At 40.8% G+C, this 27469-nt stretch overlaps 1 protein-coding gene across 1 annotated transcript in view; it reads left to right on the plus strand.

The window, feature by feature from the left end:
* The window catches only part of DST (dystonin), a 637844-nt gene that overhangs the window by 408168 nt on the left and 202207 nt on the right, over positions 1-27469 (plus strand). The window contains exons 43-50 of the mRNA XM_088455927.1: positions 419-559; positions 5852-6058; positions 12398-12541; positions 12998-13231; positions 14588-14740; positions 21840-22073; positions 23263-23544; positions 25970-26509. Coding sequence (XP_088312053.1) covers positions 419-559; positions 5852-6058; positions 12398-12541; positions 12998-13231; positions 14588-14740; positions 21840-22073; positions 23263-23544; positions 25970-26509 — 1935 coding nt within the window. The remainder of the gene's footprint in view (positions 1-418; positions 560-5851; positions 6059-12397; positions 12542-12997; positions 13232-14587; positions 14741-21839; positions 22074-23262; positions 23545-25969; positions 26510-27469) is intronic.

Here is a 27469-nt window from a genome sequence, read left to right on the forward strand (position 1 = left end):
CTCACACTTTTCACCAGATGTATCATCAGTGCAAGAGTAAATTATAATGTACATTATTAATTCCATGTGTTAAATTGGTGGTATAAGGAGGGTGTTAATAAATAATGTGATCATGTCACTGACTTATTACAAGACTGGCCACAAATTGCCAACATTTTAGATCTGTACAAAGGATATTATTGGTGTTAAGTGAGTGTGGCACCAAAATCGGAAGCACTATCTAGTATAATCTAGTATAATTATCATACATTTTAACTTAAATTAACAGAATGGGTACAGAGAGCAAAACAGGAAGAATAAAGGCACATTAAAGAGGGTAGGACAGTGTTTGGTTTTATCATACATTTTAGATAACTGTATGTTTAATTTCTTGCTTCATGTTTTGTCATAATTTATATTTAATATGTATTCATTTTAGGATACTTTCACATTCAGTCAGTATTGTCAGACATTACGTGAACATTTGACTGTTGTTCAGGATCAGAAACTCCATCTAGATAATCAACCACCCATCAGTGACAACTTGGAAACTTTAAAAATACAACTTGAGCAACTTGAGGTAAGTATATTTTTAATTGATGCTGGCAAAGTGTTGTCTCTCACGTGGTAGATTGTATGGTGATCTGGCATTTCTGCATGTGTGGTCCATACATGACTATGTGTTGATCAGGTCAGATTTATTATGAACACTGGACAGAAGATGACTCCAGTCTGTGTGCCTCAGTATCATTCGGAAAACTCCCATCTGCTCAGCCCAAGTGCAAATTGCTCAGATTTTATACAACTTGGGGCTAATGTGTTGAGCAAATTGGGAAGTTATTTAGGATATGCTGGTGTGACTATCTCAGTGCTCTTTTACAATATTCCACACTATTGGAAAACAATACTACTAGATTTATATTTTTTTCTGGTTTAAAAAATGTTAGTAGCATTCACATACTACTGTACTTGTCTATTTTACCTACAACTACTCTACGGGTTAGGGTCGGGATCCTGGTGGTCAGAATCCCGACGCCGGCAACCCGACCAGGTTAGAATGCCGATGCCCCCAGCTAAGTAAGCTTAACCTAACCCCTAACCCTCCCTCTCCGGGGCCTAAATCTAACCTCCCTACCTAGTGCCTTAATAGTAATTAATTGCAAAGTATGCTGACACTATAAAAACAATTGCTAATAGTGATATTAATAGTATTTTTTTCCATTGAGCATGCATCTGAGTCACACTTTGCATGTGTCAAGGTACATTAGTGTGGTTGCATGCTATATACATAGAAACCTATACGATCCCACACCAGAGAATGTGGAATGTTGAGTGAGCTTGCTTGTCATATAAATGACGATCATTGTTTATTATTTAGCCCCCCATTTTATAAAAATCACCTATAAACTCTTATATTACTTATATTTAAACAACAATGGTCTATTAAGAGGGTATTATATTGGGGCGGTGCAACCAATAGCTCTATATATACATGCACCAGATGTAAGGCATGTAACTATATAGAGCAAAAGAAGGAGATTGATGACATATATGGAAATACTATCAAAATTAAGGAATACATAAACTGTAATAACACTGGAGTAATCTACTGTCTACAATGTACCTGTGACCTGAAATATATAGGGATGACAAACTAAAGCAGAGGATTTTAGAACATGTTGGAAATGTCAAAAATGCTAAGATCGACTAGTCCAAATTTAAGCCTTTAACAAGTGTGGCCAGGCATTTTTTGAAAACACACAATGATGATTCTGGCCATTTGAAAGCTATCGGTTTGGAAAAAATTAAAATGGGAATTAGGGGAGGAGAAATAAATAGAGAATTACTCAGAAGGGAGGCAAGAATGATATTCTTGATGAATAGCATAGAACCGTATGGATTAAATTAAAATTCACCACCTTCATATGATGTCTCCTGGACCCAGAACATACTATAGGGAAAAGATGACCTATGAATCTGATATTATGGTGCCAAATATTGCTGTTATATATCTATGAATATTCTACTTATTAAAATTACTTTATATTCATTATAAGATTAAATAGGGTATATGTTAGTTGATTCATGTTATGGATAGTAGACTAGTTTGGGAATAGAATAAGGATCCCTAGGGAGCAATATCCAACCATTTATGAATAAGACATTCAACATTTTTGATATAAGGGATGTTTAATATCAGGAACGATATGAATTATATTTGAGTGTTTTTTCATATACAGTATATGGGATGACTTAGCTACATATCTATTAGGTGACGGATGGTGAAGAATATTAACAGACACTTAAAGTGCACCTTTGGTAAGAAGGGGATAATGTCACTAGACAGGTCACTTAATTTATTTTCACATATTGAATAAATATTTAATTATACATAGATAATAAAATGAATCGAATTACATGGTTAATTTTTGTTTGATTGTCACTATATATTTGTTTATTGTGAATTTTGTACACATTCACTTTTATTAAAATTATTTATGAATAGTAAGGATAATTATATGGATTAATGCACCTAACACAATTTAATTTATATAAGGCTTCAACAAAACCATCACCTGGAGAAATATTTATAGACTATGATGGTTATCAAACAATTATCAAAACATATATAATTCAATTCATTTTACTCATTATATTTTAAGGCATAAAATACAGTCAAATGTATTAGATTCATTGGACCTTCTTATGATGTTTTCTGGATCCAGAACATATTATAATGAAAAGATGATTTATGAATCTGATATTATGATATTAAATATTGCTGTCAACCAGAAAAGAAAAACACAGGGGTATATTTTTAATATTCAGGATAATAGAATGAGATAAATATCATCATATATAAACTAGAATTGGATTGGATATACAATGACTAATCTAGATCTACAATCACAATTATATTTTTATATTCTACTCACTATAATTACTTTCCATTTATTATAAGATTAAATGGGTTATATGCTAGTTTATTGTTGTGGATAATAGACCAGTTTTGGAATAGAATAATGATATCAATGGAGCAATATCCAAATAGTTGTGAGTAAGACCAGACTTCATAATTTTTTCAAAATAAGGGATACTTAAGACCAGGAACGATATGAATTAGAAATTAGAATAGAATATATTTGAGTGTTTTCTCATATATATGGGATGGTCTAGCTATATATCTGTTAGGTGACAGAAAATATTAATAGATACATAAGTACACTTTTGGTAGAAGGAGGATTATGTCACTATATAGGTCACTTCATTTATCTTCACAAACTGAATAAATACTGAATTACACATAGATAATAAAATGTATCCAAATACACGGATATATTTTGTTTGATTATCACTATACATCTATATATATTGTGAATTTGGTACCAATTCACTTATAATAAATCCATGAATAATAGGGATATAATTATATAGATTAAGGCACCTAACACAATTTATTTTATATAAGGTTTCACCATAACCATCACCTAGATAAATATTTATAGACTGAGATAATTATCAAAACATTTATAATTCCATTTATTTTATTCATTATAACACATAAAACACATTTAAATTTATTAGATTTGATTCATAGTTAACATAATTATGATTCTATATACAGAATCATAATAATTAGAATAATTATGATATATCACAGTAATACTTTAGGATATGTGATATAACAGCTATATAGAACCATAGGAAAATAGTAATGTTGAAATGTTTTATTATTTGATAGGTTAATTATGTATAATAATGTTTATATTATTCTCTAACACCTGCAAAAAAACTTTTTTTTTTTTTTTTAAACTATTACAAGAATTTATATACAAGTCTCTAGTTTAATATGATTAAGTAACTCATCGACTGGTGCTTTTATATATAGAAATATAGGACTAATTAGTTAATGGATATAAAGGTATGCACTTAGGGGGTCATTCAGACCCACTCGCAAGCGGCAGTACGCTCGCAAGTGGGTCGATGTTCCCCACTGCGCATGCGCACGACGGAGGGAGCTCCGTCGTGCACATGCACGAGACCCGGACTGCGACAGCCAAGTTGTCGCTCCGGGTCTCGCACCAAAGGGGGCGTGCTGTCGATGGTGAGTGACAGCACGCTCCCTTTGGTGGGCGTGCCGGGGGCGTGCCTGCCAGACGGAGGCGTTCCCATGGGAACGCCTACCGTCTGAAGCCGGCCCCACTGACATCACTAGTGATGTCAGTGGGAGTGATTTTGGCTCTGATAGAGCCAAAATCACTCCAGGACTTGTGGCTGGGAAACCCTACCGCAGGGTTTCCATCGCAAGTCCGATGGTCGCGATGGTCAAGACCATCGCGACCATCTTTTTGGATGCTCGTATATGCTGTGGGTGGTCACCCACAGCTATACGAGCGTCCAGGAGGACGCTCCACTTTAATGATTCAGAGCGAGCGCTCTGGTCAGAGCGTCCGGCTCTGAATCAGGCCCTTAATCAGTACTGTGGAGCATAACATCTAAGAGAGTAAACGGCTCTGACTTAAAGTCATGATTATTAAAACATGCTCCACAGCAATCCTATGATGAGACGCTGACACTGAGTCGCAGGACCAATTGAGGGATTAGTGATCAGTGAGAATAGTTGAATGGACCAATGAGGGCAAGGTCGATAGGATATAAGAGGACGGATGTAAATGTTCTGGTTAATCTGCCTTGATAAAACAGCCTTTAGGCGAAAAGCACATCAGCGTTTCCAACTTGTACCACTGTTTATTCTGATGTTTGATATGTAATATGCTAAGTGAGAAGCCGACCAGGGCTCCACTCTGTACCTCTCTCGTTTGTATCCGCTATATTGTAAATGCGGAAGTTCACACATGTACGTACTGATTACTATGTAACCGTTGGATTGTGTTGGTGATCAGATGCGTGATCTATAGTGTAAAGCCGACTGGGACTTCACTTCATCTCCCTTTTCTCTCCGCTAGATTGCAATAGCGGAAGAAAATACATGCCATGTGAAATAACTATAATATTACTGGCGGAATAAATAAAGATTATCTCTAGCAGCAGTGTCAGAATATAGAGACACAGGCAATCAGTGTTGCAATACTTATCCTGCAACAAACTCCATGTTACATTAGTAACAAATTATAACATAGGAGGACACATTTAAACTAAATAGCATAAGCACAATATTAAAGACACGTGCTGATAGTATAAGATAGACCTTATTGGATCTATAAAAACATAGTGGAGTATGTATTTATTAAGAGCAGAGCACGAGATTTGTTATAATACACACTATGAGTGGCCTTCTGATAACAAGGAATACATAAGGTCTTTGCAAAAGGGAGATATAAACGGAGAGAATCATTTATATCATAAGGTTATTATAAATAAACAGTGGTAATTGGATAACTTTTTAATTTGATTTAGTTTTCATTCATTGATATCATTCACTTAGTATTGTCTATATTCTTTCTTTAAGATTTTTTTCTATTATTTTAAATAATATTTCGCTGCATTGGTGTCCTTATTAAATAAGTTTTAGTTTGATATAAATAAAGATTGATTATTTTAACAGTTATAGATTATTATATAATTTGTGGAATGGAGGATCTGCGACCGAACTTTATATTTGTACGCAGTTGCTTGGAGTTGAGATGCTGCCAGTGGGCGTCTCAATGCAATCCCAGCTGCGACATTTGCATATATTTGCAGAGCGGCTGCATACGGGATTGAAACCGCGTTGACAATAATGTACTTCTCTGAACATGCCCTATAGTATAGTGTGCTGGTCTGTTTTCCTCAAATAACAATTGTAAAGTGTTTTGGACAAGGTTCTGGATCACATTTTAATGTTTTGTGCATATTTGTTTTTTTTTTCTAGTCATTTGAATCAAGATTGGCCGCATTTTCTGTTATGCTGACAAAAGATGTAAAGTTGGCAGAGCAGTACTTAATGTCTGTGCCTGATGACCTTCCAGGAGAGCATCTCAAGGAGTTAAGTGACACTTTGGTGAAAACATTTGCTGCAGTTCGTGAAATTTCTTCAGACCGTGCAAAACAGATTGCATTTGCTGTGGATGCTGAAATGGTAAGATATGTATAAATAATGCTGACAGTTGAAAAGGCATTATCTAATTATTATATTCAGACTTTCTAGACATTCTTCTTATGTTTTCCTTATTGACATGGTAATTCTCTCACTCTCCTGATTTGATGGAAAAATGTGTCTATCCACAATTACCCTATAGGCCAAAACATCTGTAGGCACTGTAATATTTGATAGTATTATTTTTATTTGTAAGGCATAATAGTGCTCTGCAACACTGGGCAGTGGGGAAAACAGGGTATACATAAAACAGGGATATACAAGGTAAAGAGAAAAATGCTAATGAGAAAGATTACATTTTAATTCATAAAAGCTATATGTATAGAGTTATGTGAGGAGTTGCTTCTGATTAACAGATTAGGTTATTATTTACAAAGTACTCTTAAGATGTGATAAGACTTCCATATTACTGTAATAATAAATATATATCAATATAGATATGAAAATATCTAAAAATCATACTTGACAACTCTCCCTGATTGTCAGGGAGACTCCCTGAAATAGTAGCAATCTCCCTGTTTCCCTGAAGAGTCTACCAATCTCCCTGATTGCACCTTACCCCCATTATAAAGATGTTATATATAAAAATAAACAGAGATATTTAAATTCAACTTGGATCATTAGTATCATTTCCCTGCATTGGTTATAAGGCACAATGGGGCAGATGTATGAAGCTCTGGGAAGTGATAAAGTGCAGAGTGATAAATGACCAACCAATCAGCTCTCCACTGTCATTTTTCAAACAGAGCCTGTAACATGACAGTTAGAAGCTGAGTGGCTGGTCCTTTATCACTCTGCACTTTATCACTTTCCAGAGCTTCATACATCTGCCCCATTGATCCCTATGGCAACATGCATTTTCTGTAATGTGTCAGTGTGTTTTCATCAACAAATAGATCTTACAAACTGCTTTTGAATCATTTACATTTGGACGTAAATCAATTTTATGACACACCTCTCAAATGTAGCAGTACACGCCCACTTTACAGCCGCGCTCATAGGTGTTACATTCACAATATCCCTGAAATGCTTTTTCAAAAGTAGGCAAGCATGCTAAAAATGTAAATATAGTTCTGTTACTTATGAATTTGTATTTATACCTAGTTTACTGCATTGGTAATTCTGTCATGTCCTGCCATAGCTCCTCTATGAGGGGCACACATCAGTGAACTCCTGCTTTCCTCCTCTCATAAGAACCTGGCACCTGCACACTATTGGCTGTCACGTATAGCAGGCAGTGTACATGCTGTGTTCCAGGCACAAGAAAACTCATGCCATTCAACATTTTTAGAACACCCTAATTTTTCCAGTTTTTGTTGAAATTGACTCAGTTTAATGTCTCAGTGTGCTCTGTAATTAAAGCAGAAAACAAATAAATTCATGGAGACAAAAAGAGAAATGACAGAAACATTTTTTTTAACAAAATGTAACCTAAATTGTTGGCACCTTTTGCAGATGTAACCACCAAACACACTTGTGGCATTCTTGCTACAATGGAAACCAAATATTGTTCAGGATGTTCTTTTCAACACTACTGCAGAGTTCCCATAGATGTTTTGCAAATGTAGGTTGCTTTGCTTTCCCCCTCCTGTCAAAGGTAGTTCTGACATAGCCTGGAGGTATGTTTTGGGTAATTTTCTTAATACTGGATTAAACTTTGATCAACTAGACGTAGACCAGAGGGTATTGCATGGCACTGCAAAATGCTTTGGCAGCCCCTTTGGTTCGAGACCTAGCAAAAGTGCCCCAGACCATCACGCTTCCCCCTCCATGTTTGACATTTGATGTCACAGGGGTGTATTTACTAAGCAGCCACTTGTAAAAGCCACTGCTTGCCTGTGTGTTTAAGCCTAAAATTAAAAGGGCAATGCTATGTTTTGCTATTAATAGCATTGCCCTTTTAAATCCAATACATTCTTATGAAATTTTTCTTTTGAATATACAAATAAACAATGAAACAAAATAAAATAAATAATTAAAAAGTACATACAAGTGTGGTTTCTCTTTTGTTATTCAAATAACACTGTATATTACCAATAATCCTCCGCATACAGATCAAAACAGTATAAATGGGATTCTTACAACTGTAACCATACGTATAACCTCAAATACAGCACCGCACATATTATATTGTGTTTTGTTTTTGTTTTTTTATGTTCCCCCTTAAATCTACACGTTAGGAAAGAGAAGGGTCCATCATCCCCGACCGATTATACAGAGAATCTAGCCATCTATCCCATACATTATAGTACTTTTGTATTATATTTCTAGCGGTATAAATGTATTTTTCGTGTGTAGCAACCACATCTACCAGAGATATCCAAGCTTCCAGAGTTGGCCCATTATTTGCCATCCAATCTCTTGCTATACACAGTTTGGCAAGCGTGCAAAGGTTATTAATATAATGAATAGCAGGCTTATCAATTACGTCCTCATTTATAACAGCCATTATTATGCATGCTGCAGGGGTAAGAATATCCTGAGGTATACCCGTAGCAACAATAACCCTGAATACTCTTTGCCGAAAGGAGTTTACTATAGGACATGATCATAACAAATGCCAAAAAGTACCCTCAGACGAATTGCATTTGGGACACTTTGAGTCCGTCCTTCTCAGTAACTTGACGGGTGTCATATATACTCTATGTAATATGAAGTATTGTATCTGCTGGTATCTTACAGACATAGTGGCAAAGCGAGGACTGATAAGAGCTGCACTCCGGTCATCCTCCACCAACACACCAACATCGTTTTCACATTGTTGTTTTATGTATACTAAATTAGACTCATGATGCTTGTTCAGTAAGCTAGAGTAGATCACAGAGATCAAACGATAAGACTAATAGATTGTAATAAGGTTTTAATAGGAGAGTCCTGTATAGTCAAAGGAGCTGCAGAAAATTGGGCATTAATAGCATGTCTGAGCTGAAGGTATCGAAAGAAAAAATGATTGGGGACGTCAAACTCTAGTTGTAGTTGATGAAAGGACTTTAGAACGCCCGCCTGAAATATTTGTACCAAAGATATTACATCCCATTGGCCCCAGGCTTCTCCAACTTGGATGGCCGAAAGCTCCTTAAGGCTATTGGCATGGGCGAGCGGAGTATCGGATCTATGCCTTCCGCCTGCAGTATACGTGAGACAATCCTCCAAATATTGATGGCCTGCTTAATTAAGGGCATGTTGACTATGTGTATATTTTCGCTCAAAAGCAGACGCAGGGGTGATAAACCTGTCTTGGACTGGGCCAATATGAGGGCCAATAGGGATTCAGCATTTTTATCATTTAACCATTCCCATACATGTGATAGTTGTACGGCATAATAATATAATTTGAAAAGGGGTAGCGCCAAGCCACCACAGTCTCGAGATCTGGTTTGAGTGTCCAAATTGATCCTAACTCTTTTGTTAACCCAGATTAATGAGGACAAAAGACCATCAATTTGTTTGAAAAATTTCTGAGGAATATATACCGGGGAATGATTCAAAATGTAGAGGATTTTTGGCTGGAGAACCATTTTGACTAAGTTTACCCTGCCTGTTAAAGTTAGTGGCAATTTACCCCATATCGGGACACGGGACTTGAGATATTCAATCTGTTCATTGATAAGTACTTTTGAGGTGTATTAGAGATCCAGATTCCCAAGTATTTAAATTAATCCACCCACTTTAGAGGAAGATTTATGATAGGAACATTGGGGCGAGTTCCCTTGAATGGGAGGATACAGGATTTGTCCCAGTTGATTAACAATCCTGAGTATTTTCCAAACAAGTCAATGATTTCTAGAGCCTTAGGCATAGAGGTCTCATAACGCAAGATAAAGAGCAGTATGTCGTCCGCATAAAGTGCAATTTTATCCACCCTTGAGCCTAGCTGAAAACCATAAATATTTGATTGAGCTCTAATCATACAAGCCAAAGGCTCAATAGCCATAGCAAATAAGATGGGTGACAGGGGACATCCCTGCCTTGTTCCCCTATACAGTGAGAACGATGCAGAAACTAAACCGTTTACCAACACCCTCACAACAGGATCCATATATAATAGTTTTACCCACTTAATTTATCCCGGGCCAATACCAAATCGTTCCATGGTTTCCCAAAGATACAGCCACTCGACCAAATCGAATGCCTTAGCGGCATCTAGTGAGACAATAATGGAGGTTTGTGCATCTCCCCGTTTTAACAGTAAGCGTGTAAATAATCGGCGTAGATTGACTGCCTTACCAGGCATAAAGCCTGTCTGGTCAGGATGTATCAGTTGGGTTATGACCTGATTAATCCTAGAGGCCAGTACTTTTGCTAGGATTTTTACATATGTGGGGAGGAGAGATATACAGTAGGTCTATAAGAATCGGGCCTAGTAGCGTCTTTGTCTGGTTTAGGTAAGACAATTATTAATGCCTCAGACATAGATTTGGGCAATGTATTATATGTGTACAATTGATTAAATAGCTCAAATAGTTGGGGTACAAGTATTTTACTGTGTTTTTTGTAAAACTCAGGCGGGATCCCATCTAAACCTGGGGCTTTACCATTGGGAAACGAGTTTAAGGCCACCTCGATTTCCTCTATTGTCAGGGGAGAATCCAAAAAATCCCTCGCCTCTGGCGAGAGTGTTGGAAGTGAAATAACGGACAGAAATTCTCGCACCTCCGGTTGAGTATAAATCAATCTAGATTTGTATAATTGATGGTTGTCTGAACCAACTAATTTAACCACAGTGTTTGATGACTTCTGTTGTATTCGAGCCAGGTTAGCCAAATATGAACCAGGTCTATCACCTGATGCTTAATGTAAATGCGAATTAAAAAGAATCTTATATTGGGCCTTGTCCATTAAGCAATCCTTCCATAATTTTTGGGCAGCACACCATGCTCTTTTATTTGCCTCTGAACCATCAGAAATATAGGCTCATTCTAAAAATTTGCAGGACGCTTCCAGATCCAATTCAGTTTTTTATAAGAAGACTTTAATTTAGCAACTTTTTGAATCAAAGAACCTCTTAGAAATGACTTAAAGGTATTCCATAGAACAGCAACAGAAGCAGAGCCACTATTTAATTCAAAACATTCTTTCCATTCGGCTTCTAACTCCGCCCCAGGTCCCATGCGGGACAACCAGAACTGGTTGAATTTCCAAAATTGTTGACCGCCTTGTCCCTCCATGTCTAGACTGACTGACAATGGGGAGTGGTCGGATCTACCTCTAGTCTCATACATTATCTTATGTATTCTCGGCAATAAGCCTGTAGTAACTAAAGCCATATCTATCCTGGAGAACGTTGAGTGTGGGTAAGAGAAACAAGAATATTGTTTCACATTAGGATATCTCATCCTCCAAACATCTACCAATCTCATTCCCAGGACCATACTTGAAAAACCAGTTTCCCTTCCCTGTGTATCTGGGGCCGGCATTCTATGCCTGTCTAGCAATGGGTCTAGGATATTATTAAAATCCCCCAGGCACAAGGCGGGTGTGTCCGGGAATATGGCCAAAAATTCCGCCACCTTTTTCAGAACCTCATGCGAGTATGGTGGTGGAATGTATACCGCCAGTAACAATATAGATATAGAATTCATGTTACATTTTATGAATACATATCTACCCTAGACATCACACTGCACCTGCTCCATTGAGAATTAACAGATTTACGCACTAATATGGACACGCCCCTGGATGCAGAAGTATGTGTGGAATGATATGTCCAACCAATCCACAGCTTTTTTAAAGACATCAATTTCCCTCCAATCAAATGAGTCTAGCATTGCCCTTTTAAATCTTGTGCATAAATAAGCCGTGAAGCGGCGCCTTGCTTAGTAATTAAACCCCACAAAGTGAGGAATCATCATTTTGCCTACTCCACTGCGTATAAAAACCCTGCGTGACAAACCAAAGATGTAAAAATTGTATTCATCAGTCCAAAAGACTTTACTCCTGTCTTTAGTAACCCACTGGTGAGCTTAACGGCCTGGGCAATCCTCTTTTTTATTGCTGCGTAACAGCTGTAAGTTACTAGGCCTGAAAGGGACCTTTTTTTAATTCTGAATTTTACTTTACAGTATTTTTACGTCTTTTGCCAACTTAAACTTTTCTTTAATCTCTAGCAGTTTACTGCTTTCCTTTGTACCATTTCAGGTTATTCATTGGATTTGAATTGCTTAAATTTTAATAAAAACTGGAATAATAGGGGTGTTCTAAACCTTTTGACAAGCATCGTATAGTTATCACCCAAAGTGCCTGCATGCCACTAGTCTAAATCTGGATAGTTATGTTTTTCCTTCTGATGGCTACAGTAACATCCATTTATTTGCATTCTAGACTAAACTAGCAGCAACACATCAAGACCTTCTTAACCAACTGCAAGTCCTGTCTGATTGGATAACCGCCAACAATGCATCTATGGACTTTTCCCTGAACACCAATGATGTGGAGATGGTGAAGCAAACTCTGCAGTCTATGAAGGTGCAGAAAATCTACATTGACCATATCATATATTTATTATTATAGCACTCTGCTGCAAATTACAAAGGGTGATGGAAAGAATGGGTGTCTGCAAGTTCTTTAATTTTGAGTGTGGCTGTATTGCTTATTTGCCAGCAAGACCCACTGACACCCAAATATAGTGTCATCTAATAGTGGGGAAATGCTAAATTTAGCAGACAACATTCGTTTGAGGTATTATAAGTTCCATTGTGATGAATAGATACCTCTGTCAACAGCATCAGCGATTGCAGGACCGATGTTTGACAATATGTAATATTAGACATGTGTCACATCTATAGCTGGGTGCCTGGTATGTCGAGGTTGTGAATGTGAGTGTTAGGGCTGCTATAAAAGGGAAAAATGAAGGTGGTCATATTTAGGAAAATAAGTGCATTACGAATGATCTGTACAACATTGCTGTGATTTCCCCTACAGAATGTAAGCAAGCAGCTGTCAGAGCAAAAGGTTGAGCTTGAGACAACAGCATTTGATGTCCAGTTCTTCATATCTGAACACGCCCAGGATCTTTCTCCAAGTCAAAGCAAACAGCTATTGAGATTACTGAATTCAACACAAAAGAGCTTCAGGGATGCTCAGAGGAAGATTTCTTCCCACACCGAGTCCTTAAAAAGTCACTTGCTGGTAGCACAAGACATGAACGAGCAGAAGGTTTGCCTCTCGGCGCATGTGGTGCTTGCAGAATATCTGTTTGCCACTTACTTGTAGGGTCACGTTGCTTTTGAGTAAAATAGTTTTGTATTTCTTTTTGTAGGTGGGATATAGCATGAAGCTCACAAATTATGTCATGTCAGTTTAAGGATAATCCAAGTCATGTTTTGCCTTTTTGTTATTTTACAGTCTGTGATCCAACCCCTGAATGCTGCTTTTTAATGGAGATTATCTTTAACTTTAATATATAGCATTTTGTGTTTTTGCTGTGCATGGGGATAATCATATTGGCTGTCCCAAAACGGCAAAATTGTAACCTCTTACTTTTCAATTTGACGACAGTATAGTATTTTTGTTTTGTAAGATGTAACATGTGCCCACAACTCATAATTTAATGAGTGGAATTAGGCAAGGTACATAACATAATACTCTCCCTTATCTGCTCCTCTCCAGCATAAATGGTACTGCAATGTCTATAATGCATTCTCTTCCTGCTGTGGCTGCGATGTTCTAAACTTCAGCAGTATTGTTAAAGCCCTTGACACCAGGGCAGCTGTAAAAGCAATAATAGCCCCATGGAGGAGAGAGGAATTCCGGCATAGATACTTCGTCTTACTATACCATAATTTACCAAATCTGCTTTTCTTGCTAGAAAGTTTTCCAAGCTTAACTATATATATATGACATGTTAGACATGTCCTCTTGTGTCATAATATTGTGTCACCTATTCTAATGTTAAATTCAAACTCATCACATATCTAGTTTGTGACTTGATAATCATACTGTGCCATATGTATAGTATTTTTCAGAGAATATCAGGGGATTCAAAGAACCCATCCCTTCACCATAAACTACCTGTTTTCTTCACAATGGGGGGATAGGGCAGGGTAAAACTTTTTTGACAGGTAGTTGTGTAGACATAGAATATATATTACATGTAGTTTAGTACTTCATTTTTGTTAAAAATAAACCCAATGGAGTGAAACCCAGGTAAATCCTTCTTAAGTATACATCCTGCTTTAACAGTCATATCTCAAAACTAACCTCTGTTTGATATCTTCTTTTTCTGCATCATTATTAACACAGGTTCCAGGATGAAAGAATATTGAGATTATCAACGCATCTGAATGACCTACTCTAACATGTGCATGGTCAGGCTTTGGTCAATTCTTTTTCAACTTGGTTTACTTTCAGTTCTTTGAAATGAATGTAATGTTTTCCTTTTCTACACTACAGTCACCTTGCTCAAACCATGATCCACTGCTGCCATGTTTACAGCATACTGTGCTCTGTGACTGTTAGTTGTTGCAGTACCAGGCAGAGTCTTAGCTAGTATGATCTGTTTACTTCCTGTAGGATGCTGAGGTGCAGCTGCAAGAGCACAAGGAGAAGCTGCAGGAGATATGTGACCTGCTCACACAGACAGAGAACCGGCTGATTGGTCAACAAGACTTGCTGACGGCACGCGACAGCCCAGCTGAGCTGCAGCACTGTCAGACTGAATACGAGGTATTGTGGAAGACTTGCTTGTAGAGCAGAAGTGTTACTGTAGTATACCATTTTGGAGACAACATATTGATCTCATTTCATGCTTAGTGTGCAGTCATTGTACATGTTGAGTTTTTGGTGTATGCATACAGATATCTGTGCAGAAAATGCTTATTTTATTACTTTCTTTTTATTTTAAATTCTTTATTTAAGAGCTCATTAGGGTGGACAGGCTGAACATATTAATGTAGAAGCAACCAGCAATGAGCTACATTTTGAAATAAAAAGGATACAATAGAAAACAAGACATGCAAATAAAACATAAAAGTATGGTGTCTAAGGGAGGGGGAGGGTTAGGCAAGGGGGAGTATAGGGGTGTAAGAGGGGAACAGGTTTTTTTCTTAAAAAAATAGAGCATCTTGAAGGGCATCATGATGCACAGAAAATATCATTATAGAGACTAAGGAAAGTACCTATCAAAGGCAATATAGCAACGAAGAATGAAGTGAGGAGGATGGCCCTCTCCTCCACAGAGGAAGCAGGTGTAAGGGTCAAGACAGGGGTGCCCTTATAGGAGAGTCACAGAGCCCACACCTGGGTGAACATAGTTCCCCTATCGTAGAGATAATAAGTGATGTTTTCCATCACCACAATATGTCAAAGTTGTGATTTTAGGGCAGAGAGGGACAGTGGAAGAGGATTTTTCCAACTGCGAGCTATCATTTTTCAGCAGCTACTAAAATATGGGACAACAATTTTGTAGAGTGCTTGCAGAGATCGGAAGGAGTGTAACATAGGCAAAAGATCCACGAATCCCATGGGATCGGAGCTTCAAATAAATTATCAATGACCAGGCAGGACCACCAAACACGGGTAAGGGTACCCAGAAGTCCACAGTTTCTCCAGCAAAGAAGTGAGGCAGAAGGAAACATTTGAGAGAGCCGTACTGGAGGATAGTACCAACAACAATATAAATTATGAGTTTTCCTTGAGGTGTATGGAAATGGAAGATTTGGCATTTATCTGTCTCATGTTGTCCCAAGTCTCCTTGTCCGGCAGGGGGCCACGGTCTGCCTCCCAAGTGGATTCGTGGGGGTTACTGTCCGGGAGAACAGCATAAATTAGGATACCATAAATTTGGGAAATCATGTGTGTGTTACAATCCTGACTTGCTACATTCATATTCTAAGTAATTCGGCATGTAACATCCCTTGCCACCTGTCCTGCATTTCAGGTTTTCTGCTTGTCTTGGTCGGAGAACAGATGCACTAACCATGTTGGAGCATGTCAGCTGATTGCATTCTCTCCAGTCAGTGTTCCTGGCCTCTGCTGACACCAGCAACCAATCAGATACCTGCAACTCCTTTGGAAGCCTTCTCTGGCTTTCAGTCCAGGCTAGTGGATAGATCCCTTTCTGTAGATGTACCCTGACATCAGTTACTGTCTAACATCCTACCCTACTATCCACATGGACATAGAGGGGGAACAAAAACGTATCCCAAGTGAAGTGAGCCACCGTGCCCGAAGCGTGGCAAGCAAAGCGAGATTGCGAGGGGACAAGCTTCTTCTTTTGGTGGCCTTTATGGGCATGGGACCGCACTTCCGCTCTAACTCACGTCACTTCCAGGTACAAATACTGAAGGGGATCTATACACTACCATCAGTCCAGTGCCAGAGCAACAAGTCTCTTCCCTGAGAGATATCCTGCTATCCAAGCTTTTGCTTGCAGAAAGCTATTTAGCAATCCCTGTCTTCAGATTGCAGTTCTTAAGTTTCCTGGCTACCACAGAATCTTGCTTAGCAGAGTTCCTCTTCTGTTAAGCCTGCTGATTACTGTGTTCTACCCAGCTTCAGCTATAGTAATTATACACAGACTTCAGCCATTGATCTCAATCTTCAGTAACCTGCAAAGCTCTCTAAGTTTCCAGTCTGCAATACCTACAGCCTTAGCAATTTCCTGAATCCTCACTCCAGGCTAATTATCTACCTCAGGATTCATCTGTGTCTCCAGCCTGCAGGACCGCTATGTCAGTGTTTATCATACCGTGTTTCCCCGATAATAAGACACTGTCTTATATTTTTTTTTGGTCAAAAAAACTCCATAGGGCTTATTTTCGGTGTAGGGCTTATTTTAATTAACATTGACAGCATCATGCCCTCAGACCTGCTTTTATCCCCATCATGGCCTCAGTCTTGCTTTACAATTCTTTACTTACCATTATTTTTTTCCTCTTTTTTTTGTTAGGGCTTATTTTCGGGGTAGGGCTTATTTTGGACCATTTTTCAAAAGTAAGGGTAGGGCTTATTTTCGGGGTAGGTCTTATTATCGGGGAAACACGGTAGTACTTCTAGTAAGTGCTGCTGCAGTGCATTTCCCAGTCTGCTGCGCAGATCCTGATCCCTGGTGTGCTGTTAACCCCTAAATCCCCTGCAAATTACATATGATTCAGGGAGTTCTTTACCTCTTCTTCCAGCCATTGTATCAGTGTCCAGGAGTACAGACTCCTTCTACCTGTATCCTGCAGTCTCCTCAATAGTTTCCAGACTGCGCTATATCCAGTCTGAGAAAAGTCTAACACAGTTCCTATTGTGTCCCTTAATACCTGAGCTCCACAGCGCTACTAGTACATACTAGTGCAATTACCATCTTGCTGCACTACTGACTCCAGTATTCCGGTTCCATTCCGGTGGCTTCAGTATTCCAGTTCCACTCTGGTGACTCCTGTAATCCGGTCCCATTCTGGTATTCCAAGCAATCCGGCCCCATTCCGATGATCCAGTACTCCAGTTCCATTCCGGTTATCCAGCATCCTTGTCTCATTCCGGCTGTCCAGAGCTACTCCAGGTTCCAAGTGATCCAGTGTCCTGCTGGTTCTAGCCTGGTTGATGTAACAAAACTCTCTATCTTATCTACCTGCACCTGTCTGCCTCAAGCATCCATCATCTGGTTCCCATCAGACCAGCAGCCACATCTTGCTTACCAGTCAAACACACAAGTGCATCTAATACACTTCACATTCCTGTCCAAGTCCAAGAGCAGAAACTACTTAATACCAGATTATGTCAATAGCCTCAGACTCTATTCCAGCCCAAGACTCCAAATACGGTTCCACAAACAAATTCAAGCACAAGCGTGACAGAGTGAGGTTACTAAGGAGTGCAACTTGTGGCATAGAGCAAGAAAATTTCTTATGTGGCAATACTCGGAGAGGCTGGGTAGGAGCATTCGATTGTAAATCTGAGAGGGGAAACCAAAGCCTGCGTGCGCTAAAATCAGCAAGAAATTTGAGGGCCAGTCTGTCAGTGTCATGTGAGTCACTTGTACGCCCAGCGGGAAACTGGGATTATTCCATATGGGCATAAAATGGGATATTGGGTGGGTGGTGAAGAAGTAAGCAGAAAATAGGCATGCCGCATATCAATTTAATCAACATAAGCTGATTGTGAGTCCTATTCACATTGCGAATACGATGCATTTTAAGGAAGAAAGTCGCACAAAAAGACATTCTGCACTATAGAATCGCATGGCGCTCACGCATTATGTGTAGCACGACTTGTAGCACACAGAGAATAGATGCATGTGGACACATCTGTAGGGTTTTCAGAATGGCCGAAGATAATCTTGGCTGTTTGCTATTCCAGACAAAGGGGGTAATGCTCTTCTGGAGTTTGTGAAGGAGAGAGCAGAGAACGGCTACTTGGAGTGTCTAAAAAAGATAAAGCCATTTAGGAAGAATACTCATTTTGATGGCAATGATACAGCCCAGCCACAAAATTACAAGCCGTGTCCAAGAAAACAGACCCACGTGAAGTTTCATAAAAATTTGCCTATTAAAATTATAGAAGGATTTAAGAGATTCAACGTCCCAGGGGGGACATGAAGAAGCATGGCCTCCCACTTAGAGTAATTGACTTTATACATGGAAAGTGCACCATAGCAGTCCAGAAGGTTATAAAGATTGGTCAAAGAGATCCTAGGTTGAGTAAGCATGAGCAGAATGCAATCAGCAAAAAGAGCAATTTTAGAGGTAATATTACCGATCTGAACTCCCCAGATGCTAGGGTTGACCTGGACAAGGGAGGCTAGAGGCTCTATTATCAAGGCAAAGATTAAGGGGAAGAGGGGTCAGCCCTACCTCGTGCCATTGGAGATGGAAAAGGAATCAGATGGAACGCCATTTATAGAGACTCGAGCAGAAGGGCCATCTGGAAATCCCCCGAAAGCCCAAAGGACTGCAGAGTGAGACCTGAAACTCCAGGAGATCCTATCAAATGCTTTTTCAGCATTGAGAGAGAGGATAATAGCTGGGGACCTCCTGGAGTTTACAATAAGAATCAAGTCTCCCATCCTGCGGTTGTTATCCTGTGCCTGGCACCCTGGTATAAAACCAACTTGGTTGTAGTGAATTAAGGAGGGAGGACCCAATTGAGCCTATTGGCCAATAAAACTGTAGCTACTGTAGCACAAACACTTGGGTCCTTGCCCTCCTTAGGTATCATGACGATTCAAGCCTCGAGTATTTCCATAACTACTTACATTTTTTTAAACAACCCCCCCCCAGCATTTTATCATTCAAAAAAGGCTGTCCACTAATTAATTATATTGTAACGCAAATTGTCTGCTATATAAAGTTGCAGAGATAGTCAATAAAAAAAACCAGTTGTTTACAATTTGAAACACCCCATGTGCTAATTGATCCCCTGGGGGCTATTTAATTAGCCCCACTTAACGGGGATTTCTTGTGTCATGAAACCCAAAAATAAATCCCCGATAAGTGTACTGTTATCGGGGGGGTAACAGCCACTTAATGCCTGAATTCATTAATTTATCTCAGATTCAGGGGGTTAATGCCCAATAAACTGATTTAACGCACGTTAACCCTTTCATGTAATGTGCGTTAACACAGGTATCAGGAGAAAAAGCGAGCCTAATTAAATTGCTACATCCCTTTTTCTCCCCCGATAATTTATCGGGGCTAATTTCCCCCATAGTCTTGGAGAGTTTCAGCCAGTCCCAAGGTTTTGCTGCGTCCTCTATTCTCTCACTGCCACTCCTAGCTGAAACAGTGAATCGTTTTCTGATTTATAGTCTTATAATTGACCCTTCTGGCTATGTGAATTGGTGATCTTTGATAACATATTAAATCATGCTTTTTCACAGTATGTTCTATAATCAGAGCCATAAGTAGACATTTTGGTGCCCTGTGTGCGAAATAGCATTGGTGCCCCCCCCCCCCACCCCTTCCCTGCAGCTAGTCAGTAGCGTCCCTCCCCGCGGTGTCACCTGAGCGGGGAGGGACACTCAACCGCGCGCCGGCGAAAGGGGACGTGACCTCTCGGGCAGGGGGTGGGGCCATGTGGGAAAGGGGCAGGCCCTCATGGCCCGTACTCCTGTGGTTACTGTATAATTAAGTGTAGACAGTGGGGAAGGGGGGTGTTAATTATACAGTGCAGCATCCAGCTGCTGTCACTGAGGGGGAGTATGCACCTTGGTGTCACCCCTCAGCGGGTGACACCCAGGTGCGGCCTGCATTCCCCTTATGACGCCACTGCAGATAGTCAGGGCATGCTGAGACTTCTAGTCCCGGGCACTATATACTATATATTACAGACTGCAGGTGGACATTCAGCATCCACCATCACTCCTCCCCTGGAGCAGACCATGGGTAACCTCCTCCTCCCTCTGCCAATATACTGTGAGGCTGCATTGCACGCTGAGCTCCGTGCTGTACAGCTGCCTACTCTGGGGTTTTGCGGGGTTAGCCCTGGCTGTGGTGGACAGAGAGGTGCTCGCAGATGGGGGTGTAAGCAGGTTAGCAGATAGCGGAGGTGACAGGGCATAGAAGGAGATTGGCAGATAATTGGGCCTGGCTGGGGGTGGCAGAGGGAGGGTTTCAAATCTGGCTGGGACTGGCAGATCATAGTTGTATCTGGCAAGGGGTGGCAGATAGTGGGGTGACTGGCTGAGGGTGGCAGACAGTGGGGGTGGCAGGGATAGAAAGAGGCTGGCAGTTAATGGTGGCTGGCTGGGGCGAGCAGATAGTTGGAGTGTCAGCCCCTGGCCCTTAGTACCTGGCACAGGTGAGCCCTGAGAGGGCACCACTTACTGCGTAGAATGAAATTACGAACAGTCAAGATATGAAAAAAAGACGTACATCTCTGATAATCAACGCACTCATCAGACCAGGCCATCCATTACATCTGTGACAAGATAGACTCACTGATAGAGTGACTCATACTAACTGCAAGTTCATGAAGCCACCCTGCGGCACTCAGTAACCATACCTCCCAAAATGTAATCTTGTTGAGGAGCTGAAATTGGTGGTGTGGCCAATCGGCAAGGGGCGTGGCCTCACAGGAAATGCCGTAACGGCTCCTCGGTGGCCAGAGTGGGAAGGAACTGTGTCTGACAGGAGAAGGGGTCTCCTGGATGCCCACCCCTCAACTCACCGTCCGCCTATCACCCCTTACATGGAGCGGACCCCACAAGATGCGCCGGGCACTGGTGACAGAGAGCCGGTTACCTGCGCTGCTGAGGTACAGCAGTGTCCTCCCACCTCTGTCCTACTAACTCTTCCATGCCCTCTCACCCCTGCACCACCGGCTGCTGCCATTGACTGCTGACATGCTACCTCAAGCAGCCATTGGCCCAGGGATCTGCCTTGTCAGGGCTAAATCTGCTCTGCACACAGTGCCCTGGTGACTCCCCCAAAACAAAGCAACTTAAGTTGGGAGGCGGCGTTCTGGAGTCTGGACTGAATAGAAGGAGTCGGGCGCTCCGCTAGTGACATGATCAAAGCCGGCATATAGAGCTGGTGGAAGCGGCTGGTGCCGCCCCAGGATATACTGCGCACTGTGTGGCTGCACCGGCCGCACCACCCTAGTTACGGCCCTGTCTATAATGTTTCCTATAGCGAAGGGAAATGTATAACATCTGTTTATTATGTGAAAGCTGTAAACTTCTGGTTCAGATGGCTTTTAACAAATCACTTGCCCCATTTCCCCCGATAAGAATAATTTAATTTTCCAAGGTGCCATATTAAGATTTTCCATATGAATTGCATCTAGATAAACATGTCCTGCTCCAGAATGATTTTTTTTTTATTTTTCAAAACTGTAGGAGTTACAGAAAGATATGCAAGCTGGTGCCAGTGAGCTGGCGGAGATCGTTAAAAACACTGAGAAGTTCATCCAAGACCATGGAGATAAGCTGTCCCCGGAAGAGAGAGCCATCATTGAGCAGAAGCTGAAAGAGGCTAAGGCTAAGTTTGAAGTGCTCCGTAAGAAAGCAGAAGAGTCCAAGAAGGAACTGGAAAAAGCAGTGACAACAGCTATTAAAAAAGAAACAGAAAAGGTTATTTGTGTTTATGTTATTTTAGTGCTTTTAATGAATGCTTGTCATTTCATTTATACATTTATACGTCCTGTGTACTATTTCCTGGGAATTAATATTATATCTTATACATTGGTTACTTGCAATGTTCCTCCCTGCAGTTATGTCCTTTTTACATCTGCTCCTAATGTATCTGTAATATATTTGCAGATTATAACATTTATACAATTTTACTGTGAGAATTATACTGAGCCAAAATACAACACAAGTGATTATGTTAATCACAGTATAATGAAGCAGCACTAATGCACTTAATTGTACAGTAGATCCAGGTCTGGGCATTCTTTAAGAAGAAAACACCTTTGGCTGCGCTTCCTCTACTGGAGCAAAACAAAATATCACAGAGACCAAGTTAATTGAAGATATGTAACCATTCAACCAGTGTAGTGGTGCCAGCACTTAGGACCTGCCGTATTAGGTGGGAGCATATAAACTATTCACAGCAGATTTCAGCCAGTGCTGCAGCTTCATTGCTCTAATTCCTTACTTTGTATAGATTTCAGAAATGTGGCTAAAATGTTCCTCAAAGTATTTAGTCACCAAATGGCCCCAGTTTTCTCAGTAAGTACTATGGTAGATTCTTCAGAAGGATCTGTCCGTTAGACAGATCTAGGATTTAAATGAGCACCATCCAATTTATCAGGCACCCCATGTATAACACAGTCTGATAATTAAGTTGTGGGTCTTTGCAGTACAAATTGGTCACAGTATCAAGGATATGGACCCAAACCATGCCATCAGGAAAACCCTGTTTGGTAGCATCGGGTGCGGCTGTTAACGTGTGCGGTGTCTCTTATCTACAATGCGGTCAATTCATAATGGCCATGTCACTAGGAATTGTGTGACACTCTCCATGTCATGAAGCAGCCCGCAGTGTGTGGCACTGTAGAGCGCAATTATACATTTGTTGCACTGGTGCAGTACTTTAATGTTTATTGTTGTATACTGTACTTTCTGTGGTATGTGGCGCAGGATTTAAAACTGCATTTGGCATTTTTAAAAAGAAAATTGCTTTCTGTAAATCTTGCATCGAAATTTGCAGCAAATATTTATGTTTTGCTTTGCATTCTGTGCATACTAATGTATCCCAAATTTTCTGGTGTCTTTTTGTGATTACGGTATATAAAACTTATGTAATTTTTTTTTCTAGTCTGCTGCTGTAGAACAATTGGAAGAAAGCAAAAACAAAATAGAGAGCTTACTGACTTGGCTATCACATGTGGATGAAGAAGCAGAAAATGGAAACAGAGTGAAGAAACCTAAAGTTCAACAAAATGGAACTTATCACAAAGAAAGTGAAATCCAGTCTTTACTGGATGGTGTGGAAGAGGTTAATGGTAACTTGATAGAGTCCGATGGGAAATCTAACATTGTGGCTGTGCAGAATCAGTCTGAAGAAGAAGATCTAAGCAGTCAGTATCGAAAAGTAAAGGTACGGCAATTGTTTTCTTAAATTATTATTATTATTACATTTTATTTATAGGGCGCCACAAGAGGTCCGCAGCGCCGTACATACAGTAAAGGGTGCACAGAACATTACATTACAGTACAGTAACCAACTTATAAACAGAGCACAAGTAACAATTAGCAACACAATTCTCCATACACAGTACAGCTGGGAAGGTGAAGGCTGTCATAGAAGTGCTAGAGAAGAAGGCTGTGAGACACTAGGGAGGAGGACCCTGCTCCTAGGAGCTTACAATCTAGGGGCTTACAATCAATTAAATGTGATGGATGCCACCGGCCGAATCATATCATTGGCCGGGAGGCAATATAAGGTGTCTTACCTGTTGGAAGACGGCATCAAATGATTGGATGTGAGCTAATCAAAATACACTCATACCTACTCATGTGACACTGTTTCTGAGCCTCTTGATGGACAACAATAAGTACAGATGTGTCCTCATACTGTACATCTAGCCTCAATACGTCACGTAGCGCGACTTGCCTGGCATGAGTGAGCTTCCAGGTCCCGCGCTACCCTGCTAGTGTTGTGTGTCTTTTTTCACCTAAAAATGTATCTAAGTGATGTGACTAGGACGCACCAGCAGACTGTGCTGATTAATTTGATATGTGACACTTGTATATCTGTGTGCACCTGAGTCTGTATATGAACCACAACAGAACTTGGAATGAAAAAATTAAAAAAGCCCCTACATTGTAGCACATTGTATACAGATTCAGAGACTCAGTAGCACACAGTTATACAAGTGTCACATATCATATTAATCAGCACAGTCTGCTGGTGCATCCAAGCGCTTCACACTGCTACGCATTTGTAGCCAAAATAGATGAGCGGCGCTAGCAGAGTCTAACAGGACCTGACACGCCAAGAGGGGCTTTTTAGCATGACTGCAACAAAGATGTACAAGGTCACAATTATAATAAGATTTAAGGCCTGATTCAGCAAGGAACGCAGTTGCTTATACGCACGCAATCGGTCGATTCATTTGCTGGAATGGGAATAGGAATTGCGTGCGCAGTGACTACGCAGAGTGATTGACAGGAGGTGCCGTTTGTGGGTGGTGACGGGGGGGTGGTCAGGTGAATGCAAGCGTGCCAGTGCGTTTCAATGCCATTGCAGGGGCGTGCATAAATTATCCACTGCGATACCAGATGCCGCCTGAGGCTTCATAGTGTGCGCATAAGTAAGCAATTCCCGAGTAAGGTCTGGGTTTCTCTAACTGTCCGATGTTACTCGATGTTACCGATTGTTTCACTATGTTGGCCAAGTATACGGTTGTGAGTAACGAGAACTGGGCGTCCTTATGTCAGGCTGCATACGCAATGCAAATGCAAACATTTACATTGCATCGCTGATATTAGCAACGCAGTTGCGTGCATATAAGCAGAATAGCGATCCGTAGTGAATCAGGCCCTTAGTCACTAAGGGCCTGATTCAGACCCACTCGCGAGCGGCTGTCCGCTCGCAAGTGGGTTGATGTTCTGGACTGAGCATGCGCACGATGGAGGGAGCTCCGTCGTGCGCATGCGCCAGACGCGACGAGCGAAGGAAAATCCTTCGCTCGTTGTGTCTGATCAAAGGGGGCGTGCTGTCGATGTTGATTGACAGCACGCCCCCTTTGGTGGGCGTGCTGGGGGCGTGCCTCCCTGACGGGGGCGTTCCCACGCCTCCCTGACGGGGGCGTTCCTCCCGTCAGAAGCCGGCCCACTGACATCACTAGTGATGTCAGTGGGAGTGATTTTGGCTCTGATAGAGCCAAAATCACTCCGGAGCTTGCGGGTGAAAACCTCAACCGCAGGCTCCGGCTCGCAGTTTCGATGGTCGCGATGGTCAAGACCATTGCGGCCATCAAACTGCACGCTCGTATAGCCTGTGGGTGGTGACCCACAGCTATACGAGCATCCAGGAGGACGCTCCATTTTCATGGAGGCCGGCCCTCATTCAGAGCGTGCGCTCTGCTCAGAGTGTACGGCTCTGAATGAGGGCCTAAATTCCTTAAAAGAAATGTAATTTATGGGGCATATCCAAATAGCCTCGGGGTTTATTCTGCGGCTAATTGACAGCGGGAGCCTATTCAGTTACGTACTGGATCACCGTTTTTAACGCAGATTTTTCTTTGCAGCCTCAGAAGCTGGAAAGAAAAGTCCGCGTTACATGTAGCCTCTGGGGTTTCCCGCTCAGGGAAGCACATTATATTTCAGCATCTTCCGCAGGATCTATAGGTTATCGCAAGGGGTAAATGCTAATTAATTAAATAGCTTTGGCCGTGAAACACAGTGCTCTCCCCGCGCAGTAAACCCTGCGCCTAATTGAATATGCCCCTATGAGATGGCTGCTGGATTCCATTTAAGCAATTAATAATATTTACACAATATCATTATGTGAATTGTAGGCTCAGCATGAGAAAATTGTGTCTCAACATCAGGCAGTTATAATAGCCACACAGTCAGCACAAGCGCTGCTAGAGAAACAGGGCCGTCACCTCCTTCCCGAAGAGAAAGAAAAGCTCCAGAAAGACATAGAAGCATTGAAAGTTCAGTATGAGTCAGCTCTGTGTGGTTCTGAACAGAGAATGAAGGCAATCCAAACTGTGCAAGAGGAGCTCGAAAAGTTTACAGCAGACTATAATGAATTTGAGAATTGGCTGCAGTACTCCAAGCGAGAACTGGAACATTTGGAAACTGGGGGTGAAGATTTTGCAGGTGTCATGGCCAAGATGCAAAGACAAGAATGCTTTTCAGAGGATGTGATTTCTCACAAAGGGGACTTGCGTTATATCACCATATCTGGACAGCGAGTACTAGATACTGCCAAATCATGCAGTAAAGATGATGCTGAAGATAACAATAATGTTAGCACCATGGAAACCTGCAAGATGGTGCAAGGCAAACTAGACATGGCTTCCGAAAACTTCAAGTCGTTACATACAAAGGTATTTTACATTTGCCATTACGTCTCATTCTGCAACCTGTGCATGTTTTACCATAAAGGGGAATAATGATGTTCTGTGGAATTTAGTGCAGGACGTCATACGGTTATGTGAGCAGAGACCACAGTCTTTTCAATGTTAAATGATAATTCGATACATTGTAAATAAATAATAAATACCATATTCTACCTCGGCATCAGTTTATAAAACAGTTTTATGTACATAACAGAGATTTCATACTGACATATGTGAGTGACTAATACAGGGAGGCAGACAGAGATTTAGCATCATCTTTTTTTTTTTTCTTAAATAGAGTGTATTTATTTATATATTCTTTTACATAGAAAGATTATACATGGCAAATTAGTGGGAGCATGACAAGATTTGACAGGGGAAAAAATCAGCGCTGCATTCAAATAACTCAATAATAAACAGAAACAAAAGGGCAACTATAGAAGAAAACAGCCATAAAATAATACACAACAATAGATATCAACAGGGCCAGGGGTAATAAAAAAAATCCGGAATATCCAGTGGTTATTACTAGAGGACATTATTAGAGGACCGACTGTGGACGGGGCTCGCAGGCTTAGTATCTGCAGGCACAGCAGAGCTATAAGGGAAGTCCAACCAAGGGCCCCAGACACGCTCAAAGTTCAACGGGGTATTGCGACTAGTATAGACAAATTTCTTGTGGGCGAGTGTATTTACCAGCATAACCCAGTTGCCAAAGATAGGACCGCAAGGGGCCATCCAAATCCGCTAGAGCTAGAGAGTTAAGCACATACAGTTTATCATTTGAGAGACTTGTTAAGTTGATGGTCATCTAGGATACACAAAAGGCACACCATGGGATCCATAAGGGGGAGAGACACACATGTAGAGGAGATCGCCCAGGTTACTCTATGCCAGAAATAAAAAACCTGTGGGCAGGACCAGAGGAGATGCCAATATGTACACTCC

The sequence above is a fragment of the Taudactylus pleione genome, unplaced genomic scaffold (assembly GCF_031769625.1).
Source record: "Taudactylus pleione unplaced genomic scaffold, aTauple2 ptg000678l, whole genome shotgun sequence".
Classification (NCBI taxonomy): Eukaryota; Metazoa; Chordata; class Amphibia; order Anura; family Myobatrachidae; genus Taudactylus; species Taudactylus pleione.